General features: G+C 39.9%; 1 protein-coding gene across 8 annotated transcripts in view; it reads right to left on the bottom strand.

Moving 5' to 3' along the window:
• The window catches only part of DOCK3 (dedicator of cytokinesis 3), a 183835-nt gene that overhangs the window by 76223 nt on the left and 91245 nt on the right, over window positions 1-16367 (bottom strand). For all 8 annotated transcript variants that reach the window (XM_021529159.3, XM_021529158.3, XM_021529156.3 and 5 more), the window contains exons 10-14: window positions 15531-15612; window positions 11488-11548; window positions 9339-9486; window positions 4767-4855; window positions 2536-2661 (exon numbers count right to left, since the gene is read on the bottom strand). In XM_021529159.3, the coding sequence (XP_021384834.1) occupies window positions 2536-2661; window positions 4767-4855; window positions 9339-9486; window positions 11488-11548; window positions 15531-15612 (506 nt within the window). The remainder of the gene's footprint in view (window positions 1-2535; window positions 2662-4766; window positions 4856-9338; window positions 9487-11487; window positions 11549-15530; window positions 15613-16367) is intronic.

Consider the following 16367-nt stretch of genomic DNA (forward strand, 5'->3'; position numbering starts at 1 on the left):
TTTAATGATAAACAGCTCTGAAGCAAAGCAAGGAAGAGGTAGTTTGACAAATACCATTAAAGCAGCAGACATGGCTGAGAACTGCTAATGTGCATGACAGGCTTCAGTCTTTGGTTAGGGCTTTTAGTTCCTTTTTTTTTGGTCATGTCTGTCCCCAGTGAATTATTTTTCAACTTCAGACAATTCTCATAAAGCTAAGGAAGAATATTTGAACCTGGCTGTAGAAACAGAAGCACAAAGTCTATTGAGAGACATTCCTTGTTCATGCAGCTGGGTTAATCCACCTGAAAGGTAACACAACCCAAATGTTCTATCCTGATATCAGGCAATCTCCAACCCCAACTGTCTTGCTAAAAAGCAAAGAAAAAGCAAACAATCTGCTAAAAAGCTGATCTGTGTTAAAAGCAAACAACAGGCAAATATATCCTGTCACTTGAGTGCATCAAACATAGTTTGATTTCAAAAAAGCCCTGATTAGTAATTAGACTGAACACTGTTTCCTGCATCAGTGGAGTTCTATTACATTTCAATCTCCTCATTTTCCAGAGATTTCATTATTCTGGGGAATACCCAAGATAGTGAAAGCCTTTGTTTGGAGCCCCATTCATGACTATCCCTCTCTTCACAGCTCCCTCTCTACTCTAGCAATGTCCTCAGTTATAACTACAGTTAAAACACTTCCTCAACTGCTTTGCTTTTCTTACCTGGTGTTTACAGACATGTACAAAGTGCCTTTTCTCACAAATAGAAGCATTATTTTTGCAATGCCTAAAGCTTTGCATCTAAACTCAATATATGAAAACCTCTTGTAGCATACCTGGAAACAAGAAGTTCTGTGCCCAGATACTCTGGAGAGGCAGGAAGCATTTAATAGCAGAATGGTGATCCTTTCACACATTTGTTTCTATCAATCAACATTTTGAGCATATATATATATATATGTGTGTGTGTGTGTGTGTGTGTGTGAGACAGAGAGTATATAAATGTATATGAGTCCAATTCCAATCAGGTTATCATTTTAAAACCCCAGTGTCTTTTCCAAAAAGAACTGTGCATCTCACAAAGAGAATTTGGAAATTTGGATTAGCTGCTGTGAACAAAGAATTTTAAAAGCTTAGGGCAGGAGTCCTTTTTGTATGAGTTCTGCTGACCTGTTTGCTCTAGCCCTGGCCCAAAGCCTTTCCCAAAGCAGCAGATACAGGGAACACATTGTGCACTTTGCAGAGGGGCCAGGGCCCAGAAAACAAAAAAACCACTTGGGAACACTGAGGACATGAAGCTGTTCCTTCAGCTTCATTGGCCTGAAGCACCTGAGGTACAGCTTTATCCACAGAAACGGAGGATCAAGCAGTTCTTGCAGGACAATCAATTCCCTTGCACAGGTGTGTAAGTGTGGCACATCCAGCTGTGATCTCAGTTACAGCAGATCACCTTGCAGCTGCTGTGTCTGTACATCAGCCTGCAATAATTCATCTTTTCCCTATTTGATTGCTTTGGGTTATGCCTGGAACTGCTATATAAGGTCATTAAGAACCAAAACTTCTAATTGGTTTTATAGCCCACATCATCTGCTGCTCTGTTACCACCATTTTCAAGTTCATTAATAAATATACACACGTTGTTCTAAATCCTTTGACTCTTTAGTTTTCTAGAAATGCTTCCCACCTACTCCCTATTTTATTGTGGTTTCTGAAGAGCTTCCATAACAAGGCTACAACTACTTCTGGTACTGATGTCTCACCGTAGCCTTCTGAGTAATAAAATCTAATGCTTTTCCCATTATGCTTTCACCAAATCTCCCATGTCTGTCAAGTCATCCTTGGCCTTGCTCATCACAGCAATGAAGTAATAGTTCAAATGCTACTAATTAGCAAACCCATTTCTTACCACACTGCAAAAGTCAAGCCACTGTAACACCATGTTTTATGTGGTTGCATGACTGCCCACATTCTGGGTTCTTCTCTAAATGAACTCTTGGCTGTGCTGGGGCTGCCAAGCCAAGAAGCATCTCCAGCTGCTGCTGCAGAGGTGAGGAGCAGAGGAAGCACAGCAGGGCTGCAGCCAAGCCAGTGCCTGAACCAGCTGCTCTGTGAGGCCAGAGGGAAAATCTGATCAGGTCTGCACCTTCTCTGCTTCTCATTACAAAAGGATCACCCAATTTCAAAAACATCAAGGTAGCAAAGTGGAAACTCATTTTTTCCAGGATTTGGCTTGTTAGGAAGAAGAAATTTCATGCATTTAAAAAGAAACATCTCTATGCTGAGTGTACAAGAGGGATATTAATTGGCAGGGGTTGTGGGGAGTATCAGAGCAATCTTTCCAGATCCCCTTCTAGCCACATGATTTTAATACCTTCTATCACTGTAATTCTGCTCCTGACAATGTTTTAGCATTTGCCTCCCCAAATCTGGCATTTATTGATAAATAAGACAACTCTGTTACAAATTCCACTCAAAGTGCCCATTCGGTTGCACTTGATTGGGAGAGTATGAGAAAAGAATGACCAATATTTTAGCCTGGAGCTGCTCTGTTTACCTGGCATTATAACATCAGGAAATCCCAGCTTCCTGGTGACAGAAACGCCTCTGTTAAAGATCATGGGGTTCTCCCTTCGGATCTGCTCCATGTCACCACGAAGGAGCTGAAGAGATATTATAAGTCCTGGGAAAAAAAACCAAAGAGGTTCATTGTTTCTGACCTAAGAATTAGATTCTGCATGTAAAAAGCATGCAGGTAAAATAATGTTTTGCTCCACAGTTAATTTAATACAATATATAAACACAGAGTTCTTTTCTCCCTTGGAGTAACTGAAAATTGAAATGGAGGAAACAAAACTCTCAGAAGGGATCAGTGAAGAACACAGAATTATATTAAAATACAACTCCTAACAATCAGAATACTTAATTTTGCAGACATGTCCCAGGTACAGAAGGTACTTCCATTATTTCTTTTCCTCACATGCAGCAGGTTACGACACATGTACGAGCAATGCCACTTCTGTCTGAGGGACCACCAACCACACAAAGCTCTGGAACCTCTCTAAAGTACCTTTAATTCTGCTTTATACCATGAAAAAAACTTAAATCTCCAAGTGTAACTGTTCCACTAATTTCTTTAACTGCTTCATAGAGGGCTGATGATTTTAATGAAATTCCCAGTAGTTCCTCAACATGTTTCAGAGGTGCCAACTGGCCAAACTGACTTCAGCAACCAGTTCTGTTGTTCAGTGGATAACCTGAGCATCTGGACTAGGAATAATTACACACTTAATCTCAGTCCAGCTGTTTACTCTACTTGCTTTTAATTTACAACACAGGAGAGTGTACTGGTAAAATTATTAAGTCCAGCATTACCATATGAAAAAATGCCAGGATTGAGCTCAGCCATTCAAGCCCAGTCTCACCTGCTGAGCACACACTACCAGCTCCACACATCCATGAGAATTACCTGCACAGAGCAATTTTCCACATTCTTTACCTCCTTCAGTGTCTTGGTCAAGAGTTCTTTCTGTCCTCTATGTTCACTGCCCAAAACAACACACACCAAACCCTGCCTTGGATGCACATTTTTGCACAAGCCAAAGTCCTGCTCTTTGTTAAGCTCAATATCTGTGCTTTGTGACCAATATTTAGTCACCATTTTCTCAGACAAGTTACCAGGGAAACAAAACCAGGAGTATCATGTACCACCCACCCACTTCCTGCCTTCTCCATTTGAAATAATTTTCAAGCCTGTTGTTTGGCTTCAGTCATATTTGGCAAATAAGTAGATACCCAGATTACATAAAGACTGTATACATTTAATGAATAGTAGGAGTTGGGATGAAAAAAAAAGAGCATAAAGCCTTAAAATAAAGGAAAAGGGAGGCCAACCAGCCAGCTGGACAGTCAGCATGTATGTACTCAAAAGCTGCCAAAACATGGACTTGCAACTGCCCAGCTGGGTAGGCAGGAGAGCACTGCAGGGAAAACACAGGCTCTGAAAGCATGGAAAAAATCCAAACCCTTTGAATACCATGTATGAGGGTGTCTGTGTGTGCAGAAGGTTTCACAGCACACAAGAGACATGTTCATTAGAAATGAGCCTTGACTATTTTTGCCACTTACAGGAAAATGTGTTCATTTTATATCCTTGTTTGCTATTAAAAAAGTAAACCAATGAAAATAAATTTTAAAAATTCCAGTGTAAAAGGAGTGGATCAAATTTGGAAGTTCAGACATGTTGCTCAAGTTTTCAAAGTTATAAAGAATTTAGGAAGATCTTTTAATGATGACTAGTGGATAACTTTAATTGTAACAGGAGGAGCAGGGAATGAAACCAGCTTTACACACAGTAAAATTCCATTCCTACAGAATGTTTTGTTTGCTTAATGTTGTGCTTAATCTCTTCTATGGGAGTGTGCACTGCATACTCCACTACAGTGTCTCAATATGCAAACAAGCAAAATTAAGACAAATTCAGTTCTTGGACATCAGCATGATTCAGGCACTTGGTAATGAATGCAGAACTGGCTGTAATGAAGCTGAACTGTACTCTATCAGCTGCTTCATTGGGAATGGGAGAGCAGTGATATCTCTGAATTAGAAACTAAATACTTCATTACATGAGGTAAACAGATAAGACAGGTTTAACTTTCCCCATTTATCTGTCATTAGCTACGAAAGGAAAACCTTGCATCTCAGTGAATTTCTCTGCTACAAATAATCAGCTGTTTCCTACAGATGTTCAGCTGTTGCTCTGACAAACAAGCCCAAGGAGATATTTACCATAGTTGGAGCTTGGGGCTGTGTATTTGGTGCTGGACTTGCGGATGATGTTTTCATGGATCTGGCACCATTCGTTTTCATTGTTACACCTAAAATAAAAGAACACTAATTCAAGTTTAATGTTTTCACTGAACCATCTTAGAACATAATAGTCAACTTTGCTGTAGAGATAATATGAAAGCTTATAGGGTTTGGATAAATGAGAGAAATCCCACATAACTCTTATTTTTAAAAGTGGAAGGAAACAAAATAGTCCCTAATAGTTATGTCCTTTCAATGGACACTTCAGAGGTGGTGGTGACTCTTCTGTCATAAAAGCCATTGTTCCACTCTTCAGATTATGACAGAATGAAGAAATCTCTGCTCATTCTATCTGAATTGTCCTGTAGAAAATGAGTGCTACACTTCTGTTCAGGATCCAAAGCACAACATGCAGAAATTGAAGTGCCACTGAGACAGGAACCAAGGAAACCATCCCCACATTCTGAGGCCACAGGCTACTGTCCTACAGGATGGGAGAGACCTCAGACTGGGGAGAGAAAGGCAGAGAACTGAAGTGATTTTCTTTGTCAAGCTTTTACATGAACAATGAGCCATATAATCTTTCCCATGTGAAAAAAAATGGCACCTCTACCACAAACAGTGCTATTGGTTAAAAATAAAGGAAAAGCAGTATGTTGCTCAAGTCTAACTGCATTTTAAATACATCTGTGCTTTACTCAAATCACAACGGCAAGATTCAATGATTCCCCATGAAGTCAGCAATTTATAACTCAGCAGCAATAGTGAATCTCATTTCTCCTCAAAAGCAATTGGATTAAACAATTTAATTAAACTTCCGTCCTATTGACTCTTAAAGGTTAAAAAAAAGGGAAAAGCTAATACTCCAAGCTTTCAGCTCCTAGGAGTTTTGAGAAATAAACCACTTTGTACAACTTCTCCAAGGATATTTCAATTTTTTTTCTTTTTTGTTTCCTCCCCAAGAGTACAACATGTCAGCACAGCCAGGGTAAGACACACAGCAGCGCCTGTGAAGACAGTGGGGATGTTTTTGTTTGCTGCATTATATAACTGAAGAACAGCATGGCAGAAGGAATTCAGGCTATCTACAAGTAGGAACTGGTAATTTCCTACAGCTTCAATCTTGCAAAACCATGTGCTGTCAAGAATAATTAGGTAACCCCTAAAGCCTGTGATGGCACAATTACTGACACCCCCAAATGTTCTTAGAACAGCAAAAGGAACAGAGACAACTTGGAGCAAATGAAATACACAGAACATTTCACTTGCTCTACTGCCCACCTCCTGTAAGTACTATGTCCCTTCTGGGAGGAGACACCAGTTCCCACACAGTCACACAAGGCAGATAGCCAGAAGTGACCTAGCAGAACTTCACAGGATTATAAATTGAACTCCCCAAAACAATTCCTCAAAACCAAAACGCAACAGAGCTAAGGCATTAATGTACAGCACAAACACCCTGCCAATAATTGTGGTGTTGTGTGCTATTTCAGCTCACTCATCAAGAAATAGAAAAATTATCTTCACATTGTCGACACATTAGGAGTCATTTATCCTACTCCAAATAATACTCTCCTAAAAGTAGAGAGAGAACCTCTATACCATCCTCCCTCCTCAGTTACAAACAAATATCTAACCCGTGGTGATTTTTTAGTTGCTGCACCAGCCTATGGAGTTCAAGTTAAAATAGGTTTTAGCCTCCAAATTAACCTGCAATTAAGTTACCCCAAAATCAACATAAAGGCAGCTTAAATCCAGTTTGTACCAAGTGCCAGTGGAAGCTGCACTTTGCGTTTCCTGGGTGCCAGGAAGGAAGATCTCCCAGCTTTACAGGCTGGCCTGGAAACACTTGGAATGTGTCTTACTGTGCTCACATTTTACTTGTCCAAATACCAAGTATATAAAAGAATCTATTTCTCCTTTAAATAAGAACTCTCTCCTGAGCCATCCTTCACCTTTGAGGCTGGCTGGTTGAGCAGCAAATGCACATTTGGAATGTTTTCCATCCCACAGCAGCCCCCGGTGTCAGCAGCTGGGGACAGCAGTGGGATGTGAGCTCTTGTCCAGCTGGGCAAACAGTAACAATGGAACAGCAAAAGGGAAAGGCATTCAGGCATTGATGGGTAAGAATTTCAAGATCTAGGGCTGGAGAAAAAGGAAAAAAAATTGAAAGAAAACAGGACAGAAAAAAAAAGCCCAGAAAAAAAAGTGAGTATGAAAGAGAAATGCATGAAGTTTTCAGGGGAATTGTAAAATTAATACAAAGAGTAATGTTCAATGAGCAAAAAATTTCATTAAAGATAAAAATTAATATAAAATATTAAGTCATTTCAGAAAAAAGGGACTGAATTTAACTTCCATCTCACTTTTAAATTATTTTACATATATATTAAAAAGAATAATAAAAGTAAACCTTTATGCTTTTGCATAATGAGCTTATAACTACAGCTGTGGTACTCTATCCTCTTAGGGAGATTTTAACATGACTGGGATTAACAAAGAGAAAAATCTCAATTGTGAGAAAAAATATTTTTCAGACATAAATCTTTAACAATCATAAGGCAAGCTGAGAAAGACTGCCAAGTAAATTGATTTTTTTTTCCCCTCCCATAACCATTCCCTTGTGGATTTCAGAAGTCTCCATTTACAGACCATGTATTTGTTTCAGCCTTTGTTAGGTTTTCAATTTTCAATTTTTTTCCAGCTTCTCCCTGTGAAAAGGCTCTTCTAGCTGCCTCATTTGTTGCAGCTGTAAGCTTTAGCCACATAGTGTATAGAAGGAATGCTTTTTACTGCTTCTTGAAAAATACAAATACACCTCTCTCCTTACTTCATCTTTATGATGTTTGGAGCTGGCCTGAGGCATTTTAACAGTAATCAAAATGAGAGCAGCAGGTAAGAAAATCAGTTCAGGGCTGTTAAAGCACTCATATTCAACTTTAAACTTCCAAAGGACAAAACCCTGTCATTTCAATTGTAGCCAACAAACAGGAAAAGGCAAGTTAGATAAAGGAGAAGATGCACCTGTGACAACTCTGTCATGAAAGACCAACAGCTATCAAAGCTGCAAAGGGAATGAGCTGGTGCCCCTCAGATATATCCATGTTCCCCCCTGAATATTTCTGCTGGAGGTTTACAGAGAACACTGCAAACAGCAGCAACATAAAAAAATGATGTACAAGCCTTACAGCAGCCCAGGAGAGTGAGAATAGTGATAAAGAATTACAAACATCTGATTACAGAGCTGAATTCAGCCAGGGGCTGTCCCTCCCCACATGAGGAACAACTGGTGCAAATCTGCTGAGGAATTTGGGCAGAGAATGTTGGTGCTCTGGGGGCTGTGAAGGGAATCCACGTTACCAGAACACTGCAGAGTAGCAGGACGAAAAGGCAAGCTCTGTATCCTGTGATTTTTATTCCATCACTGTACCAAGACTTTGGGTTGCTCTAAAGGGCTGTGACTCCACTGACAAAGTCCAATGTTTCAACAAGTTTTTTTCTGTTATATTTTTCAGAAGTTAAAGAAACATTAAATGGGCAACAAAACAGAAATGTAATAATCAGAATGTTCCGTTTCTGTAAACATTCAAAATGTTGCAGTTGCAATACATTAACACCATATCTACAAAGCCAATAGAACTGCTCTGAGATAAGCTGAAACTGAATGTGACAAAAGGCCAAGACTGGCCAGATTCTACTGACAGAGAGAAGAAAGATGACCATTTTCTCCCCTATAATTTGACATTTTTGCTACAGTTTTCATAACTTTTGGCAAAAGAAGAATGAAAGAGCTGACTCTGAGAGACTTTTGTTTGGACTTAAGAGATTTCTAATGCATGAAGAGACATTCAGGAATCTTCAGAGAACAGTAAAAGACATTTTTTCATTTAGTTTCACTTGAAGGTCACATTTTCTGCTGCTGAATGCACTTCTCAAAGAATGAAGAAGTTCCATAACCCACCAAATTATTTTATTACTCTCAATAGTGGCCACAGACCACAAAGCAGTGTCAGCTGTGCCTCAGCCCATCTGCAAAGCAGATTTTGCCAGTATTTATCCTCATTGACAAGGGATTTAAATATTCCCTGCAGTCTCCAGACAGTTTGTCTGTGGCCTCTTTATTACAACTGTGAGAGCACACTTCATAGTAAGAATGTTAGTTTGAAGTTCAAAACCACAAATAACTGAAGATGGATTCCTGCTCAAAAAATGTTGAATTGTTTTGAGAATTTCGGTCACACACTGTTGGCTTTGGTTGTTTTCTACTTCTTTTGTTGGTTACCATGAGTGGTGAGGAATAGCAGATGAGGCATGAGTTATTATTCCCTTCATCAGATGAAATGCAGCACACTTCTTTGGGTTTGAGCTCAGCAGATTTTAAATAATTCACATTAATAAAAGAGCAGCTTTGCAAGTCACATACATTTGAGCAGTATTCAATAACTTTTGAAGCATTTCACACACCTGAAACATCTGTGGTAATATTAATTAGTTTCTATGAGCTGCTGGAATATTAAAGAAGCAAAAAACTTCCTTCTAGGAGTTACTCACGTGTAAACTTTGAGCACAAAGTCCTTCTCCTCCTTGATTTCCGAGATGGACTGGAGCACATCCATGATGCTGAGCACGGCGCAGCCGTAGGGGCGCCGGTAGTGCAGATGGGGGGGCCCTTTCTTGGAGTCATTGAGCAACATGCGGCCTGCAAGGAGGGAAACTCACACATCAGGGATGGACAGACACCCACATCCGTCCTGCTGTGCTCATCACACCCAGGACTTTCAGCTGCAGGCTGCAGGTGACACTCCTGCCTGGCTTTGGAGGAGCTGGAGTTGGTTTTGTCCCAGTCCCACATGCCGGGCTCTGCTGGTGCCAGCCCAGGGATGCTGGGCAGGACTGGCACAGTACCAGGGCTGCCCCTGCAACATCCTCCTCTCCAGGAGCCTGGGGGACAGGTCTGGGAGGAGACACAGCCAGGAGAGCTGACCCACACTGGCCAAGGGATGTCCCAAACCATGTGACATTTGCTCAGCAACACAAGGGAAAGGAGGAGTGGGGACACTGGTCACTGCAAGGTTTGGCTTTATACAGATGGAAGCCTGGCTTCCTGGGAAGTGACTGGACATTGATGGCTGATGGAAAGTAGGGAACAAATCTTTTGCTTTCCTTTGCTTCTGCTCATGGCCTTTGCTTTATCAGACTGCCTTTATCATCACCCATGAATTCTCTTCCATCTTATTTACTCCCCAGCCCCAATCTGTTGATGAGGGGAGTGACAGAGAGGCTTGGAAGGCACCTAGTGTCGACCCACCACAGCTTTTCACTCAAACTTTTCAAACCCAGAGGTCCATTTGAACCTACACCTCACTCAGCCAAAAACAGCCAAGGGCAAAGTGAAAAGCATCATGTCTGGCCAGCTTTGATTTGCAGCTCCATGACACATATTTGCATCCAGCTGGGCTGACTACAAATCCTCTGTGGATGAGCCAAGAATATGGCTGTACTCATCAGTCTGACCCACCCAGAGATTCACTGAGCTCCTTCCTTGGAGTGCACTGTTTGCACAAATTCTCATTTTATTCAACTGCTTTAAGGGAATGTATTATATATAGTATATAGTACATGTAACATTATATATTGGTTGTTTATCGTGTTTGGATGGTTCTTTCTTGGAGCACAGGAAGGAAAATTCTGAGGTACAAAGCTGCTCGGTGATTAACGTCCTATTACTGAGGCAGTTTTAAATAGAGCAAAAGATGCCAAGGCCAGAAAAATCACTGTGATAATCAAAGTGAACTTGTAACATTACACATAATAATTTGTCCAGCCCTAGCATCAAGGTTAATACAGCATCTTTCTACAGGCTTCATTTATCACCTCAAGTGGTAACAGAGCAATTCTGACGTGCAGCCTCTTATGACACAGGAAGTCAGATAATGAAACCCCGACCTCTCTGACACATTCATGGCTCTGAAGGCACACTGCCATTCCCAGCACAACACACAAAGCTCTGTTTAGAGCTGCTGTACTTAAGAAAAGGTGCCTGTGGCTGGTAATGGGTGTGAGCAGTGACTGAGTTGGCAAGAGGCTTAAAAACCCTTTCCTTACAAACACTGCCTGGCCATTGTTCAGTCACCTGAAACACACAAATGACACTGCATTTCTGACTTTACAATAACACAGCTGAGGAAACTGTCTCCGCTGCTCCTACACTGTTAACATTTTAGGCCTAAGATTTAAAATAAATTATACTTAACACAGGTAAAATATGTACTTGCACCACAGACTCCTACAGCAGCAAACAAATTTTGACATATATTTGTCTAACAGTCTCTGATTTATTCAATGTGGATGGTCAGACATGCTGATGTCCTGCCCTGTAACCCAGCTATACCAACAGTATAAAGATCTCATTTTAAATTTTTAAGCATTAAACAAAAAGCCTTTTTACTTTGTCCCTCTCCTGTAGATTTGGTGTTTAATCAAAAATTCTGTTTCAGACTCAGAAAAACAAAATCTCTGTTAAACAGTCATCAGTAACTTTCTAACACTTAGCTCCATATGGTCTGAATGTCAATCAGTCTGTGACTGAGTTTTCTAAATGCATAAATCATTATAAAGTCAGCTAATTAAAGCATACATTTAAAAATGCTCTAAGACCCGTGTTTGTTACATATATTTCAAGTACTAAATCATACTGTACCTATTCGGATTACGTGGGCAACTATGTACAAATCCCTCTTCATGTCCTTGCTGCTGAGATCCTGAAAGATTAGAAAAAACAGAGACATTCCAATGTAAGTGCCTGCAACTATAAATGTGGATGAAACCTCTGAAATCCCATGTTACAGAAAAGCAGGCCAAGACTTTTCAAAATAAGCTTCATGAACAGCCAAACAACAGGAAAAGGAGAACCTACAGAAGAGCAAAAGGAAAGCTGAAGTTAATGAAGACATATAAGTGTTATTGACTCTGAAAATGATTTAAAAATAAAGAAATAAATGAACAAAATACACATAGGATACTTTCCAATAACTCATTTCTGCAGCATTTTGCATTCACATGTCAGAAGCCACCCTAATTGCAATTTCTTTGGTATGTTGTACTTTTCACTGATAACTTCATAAACAAACAGCAACATCTGAGACATTCCTCCTGCCTTTTTTTTTTTTTTTTTTTAGTTATAGGAAAGGTCTAAGAAACATTTCTTCCTAAAAACCAGTTTTCCCTATGCCACTCACCTCCCAGACAAGTCTTTAAACAGATATTGTGTACCGAGAGAATATTCATCCCTGTTTTAGATGGATGCAAAAAGGCCCCTTGAGCTCTACCAGCAACAGCTGCTGCCTCTCTCTACTGAGGGCTGTCATCTCACTGTCAGGTACTACTTACACAAAAATTAACTGGAGCTGTCTCTGATTCAGATAAAATCTCTTGGTTTTCTTTAAAAAGCTCCTCAACTACATGGTATTATAACCACTGTAAAAGGAAATAATTATATTTTTATATAAAGAGAGGAAGAAATTTAAACTGTGAACATCTAAGATCTGTCAGCCCTAATCGGAACCAATTTAGAATTAAAACCTGCATTTTGCTGAAAGCTAAAACATGAACCTTAAATCACACAAAACTCTCTCATGTGACTTGACAACCCAAACCTTAACCAGTGAGATTTTGATGGCAATGCAACTGCAGACTACGGTGCCACACAGCACAATAAAAGCTGGCACAGTGACTCAGAACTAGGCATAAAGGGAATTAATCCTAAGAAGTTTCAATCCCTTCCCAATTGTGTTAAATTGCTACATTACAGCAGGCAAGTAATAAATTCATGGCTGTACCTCCTTACTCTCTAAAAGCAGCCCTGTATTTCCCAGAGCAGAATATGCAGGGAGCTGCAGAACCACTGTTTGGGATGCTGCTAACCAGCAGATCTGTCTCTCCAGAGCCAGAAAATGAAGCTACATAAACCATCCTTAGCATTTCCTCCTCAGGCTCGATTTTGAGCAACATGCACTGCTGCACCAAGAAGGGAACACACTTTCTAGGCTTTCTCCATCACCAACACACCAGGGTAACATATGGTAGTCTTTATCTTGCATGTCTTGGAGACATAAGTTCCACATTTAAAGGGATTTGACATAGTTTTAATCTCAGAAATGCCTGACAAGACTTTTCAAAAACCAAAAAAAACTTGGAGGTAATAATTAATGCTCTAGAGAGCAATAGATTCCTGGAAATATCTGTGCTTTGACAGGGGGAATTTTATTATACCATCAGATTACCAGTTCTAATTAACAGCAATTTAAAGAACTATTTTTTCAAAGGGCAGCTGTCAGAACACCAGAAACTGGCAGGGCATGAACATATTGATGGGTTCACACTTTAGTTGCTTTTCCAATTTCACAAATATAGTGTCACAGGCAAAAGACAAAAAATGTGGGCCCAGATGGCCTTGCATTTCAGTTTGTACAGCACAGCCTTTTTACAAGGCAAGAAATTTTTACTATGACATGGACCAAACAATCAAAAGCCCCAACCCCTGTGAGGAAGTTTTCAGATAATTCGTCTGCAGAGAATCCATGTACATCTCCTAGGACCAGGAAAGGATAAAACACATTTACTGGTTATTCTTAGGGCTGCATCCACAGGGTGGGTATCTCCCACATCCTTCTGAGCTTCCTAAATGATACTGACTAATACACAACATAATTTTATTATAATTCTAACTGAATGGCTTTTTAGAAAATCACTCCTAAGTCTTCCCACCTATACTGGGTATGGAAGAGAGTTACTCCACAACAATGGTTAGTTCTTTATAATGCTGGTTTTTAGAAAGGTCTGCTTGTGTGTTAGAAAATCCAAACACCATCACAACAACCCCCAAACCACTGGAATCAAAGATACCTGTCTGCCAGTAATAAGCTCTTTAATTCAGCTGCCAACCTCATAGGCCACAGAGAATAAGGTATTTAACAAAAATAACAACCTTATACAGTGTAGTTACGTTTTAATTCAGACCCAGGAATTCTTCTAACACGTGCACAGGCTGAGGTTTTCTTCAGTGAGCTTTGATCTCCAGAGCAAGCAGTTTCTCACCTTTGCTATGATATGACAGCAGATGTAAAACCCAAGCCTGGGTAGTTTTGATATCTTACACAAGGAGACAGCTGAACCCTTAGAAGTAACAGATAGCAGGAAAAGACAGGGATCCCTTGACTTATCTAAGATTTGGGCTGCTTGCCTTGGGGAAAGATGAGAGTTTTACAAAGATACTATGGTGTGGTGAGGGAGGGCAAGGAAATGAATAAATAGATTTAAAGTCAAGATGAACACGAGCTTGGAAGAAGACCTGAAAATCACAGAACTATCTTATCTTAGAAGCATTTAATAATTAAGAAATTATTATAAGATAGAACCATTATCAGATAAATAACCAGCAAATATTTATTGCTCTTTTACTACACACTTTAGAAAGTGCTTTGAACACATTGATAAAAAATACTGTTTTAGAAGTGTAAGATCTTTTGCACAGATAATTTTTCCAATTAGAATTCCTGTTACATAGAGTATGCATTCATTATAATTCTTGTTATGTAGAATACACATTCTATAGCAGATGAGCAAGAGTCTAAGCACCTCCACCAGCCAGTGACAGAGTCTGAGCACCCTGGAGAGCTGAGACTGCAACAGCTTTGGTATTTTTGCATAGTAATAAGAAAGGGGGCTCGGGAGGTATCTCTGGTCAGGATTTGAGCTGCACTGGCAAATGCCTGCAATCCCAGGGCTGCCTGCTCTTGGACTACACTGACACCTTACTGATGGTTATTCAGCTGGCAGCACCTCATTGATGGTACCAAAACCAGAATTGCTACTGATGTCAACACCCAGGTCAGTGCTACTTTTGGACTGCATCTCTCAGATCCTGATGGAGACAGAACAGAGCATCCTTACACCTAGATCTGTTCTGTTCCCTAAGAGGAGGAATTCTGCTGCCTTCTTAATGGAGAGAAGGGAGTGGTGCTGAGGACCATGCCTGGTTCAGTGTCCAGCCTTGCCTGACCTCAGAGAATGTCACTGCCAGAACCAAAGCTCTGCCATTTTTCTTCTTCACTGAAGGTAAAAATACTTCTGCTACAGAGCTTCCAGCATGTGGACTAACTAAAGGTGAGTCATGATGGAAGGTGTTTATCACACTTGGGATCTGAGATTCCTTACAGTTATTCTGTGAGGAGCTGTTAAGTTTCAGTGTCTCTAGATTTTCATATTCTTTCTGAGAATTAGTAGCAGATAAAATGATGGTCTGACACCTGATTCTGAGGGAATTTTAAACACAACTGAAGACCAGCGCAGAAGTGACTTCTGACAAGGGCACGTAGGGACAGGACATGGGAAAACACTAGTCTGATTTTCATTCAGAAAAAAGTGCTTTGTTCCATGTTCAGGCCATCACAGCCTATTCCTATGCTCTGTTATCAAAGAGCACAGCATATCCAATGGAAATATTCAAAATTTCACACTATCTGCAGGAACAAATTCAAGTACTTCAAAATATTCACTTAGCCATAAAAATAATTTAGCAGTACCTTCCCTTTCTATGTTAATGTTTAGTCAAAATCATAACAAAACTTAGAAATTATTTCTCTTCTACTGATTATATTGGAGAGAAAGGACTGGGTGTCCTCCCCCCCAGGAAACCTCCAACCCCACTCCTGTGAGGGGAGAAGAAAGGGAACAGACACGTACTGTGAAAAGCGCACACATTCGATCGATCTTCTCCGGATTCCTGGGGCCTCCGTTCTTGTTTAACCTCACCATGAACCTCTCACTGTAAAACAATAGTAAAAATGCAATCAGCTTTTCCTGTATATACTTCAACAGCAAAATACAGATAGATTTGGGTTTCATTAAAAAAAGATGCAGTGGTTGCTATAATTTCAAAGTCTATAAAACAGTATTCACTGGTCTATACAAAATTACATGGAATAGCACAGATTTCTAATAGTAAGTAGTCTGCATGTGAAAACACTGTGTTGATGCATATTCATGATGCAATAACATTAAAATAATGTGAACATAAGAAGCACAGAACCTGTACACATTACAACTCCTCCAGGCAAAGGCTAAGACAAACTTACTGAGGGGTACACTGCCTTTGGTAAATCTGAGTTCATTAAAATCCACTCAACACTAAAAGTTACAAGAATACCAATTAAGCAATCTCCTTCAACATAGAGCATTTCTAGAAGCAAGACACTAATTCAAATACATTAAGATTCAATTGATATAACTCTTACCCATCAAATTAAGCAGCCCTTTGATGAATAAAACCAGCACATTTAGCCAGACTGCAAAATGAACAATACTCTCAATGCATGGTAAGATGTGGATGTTCATATTACTTCTTAAGACAAGAATTTATGTGTAAAAGTAAGTTTGATGAGCATTTTTCCCCTGGTGTGCAACAGTCCCCTAAGACTGACTGATTGACCACAGTTTTCATCCTAGATTTTCACAGAAATAAAGAGAGCAATTTAATCATTAAATCTTCCAATAATCACAGATCCTTTCACTCCTATCCAG

The sequence above is a fragment of the Lonchura striata genome, chromosome 12 (genome assembly GCF_046129695.1).
Source record: "Lonchura striata isolate bLonStr1 chromosome 12, bLonStr1.mat, whole genome shotgun sequence".
In the NCBI taxonomy this organism is placed as follows: Eukaryota; Metazoa; Chordata; class Aves; order Passeriformes; family Estrildidae; genus Lonchura; species Lonchura striata.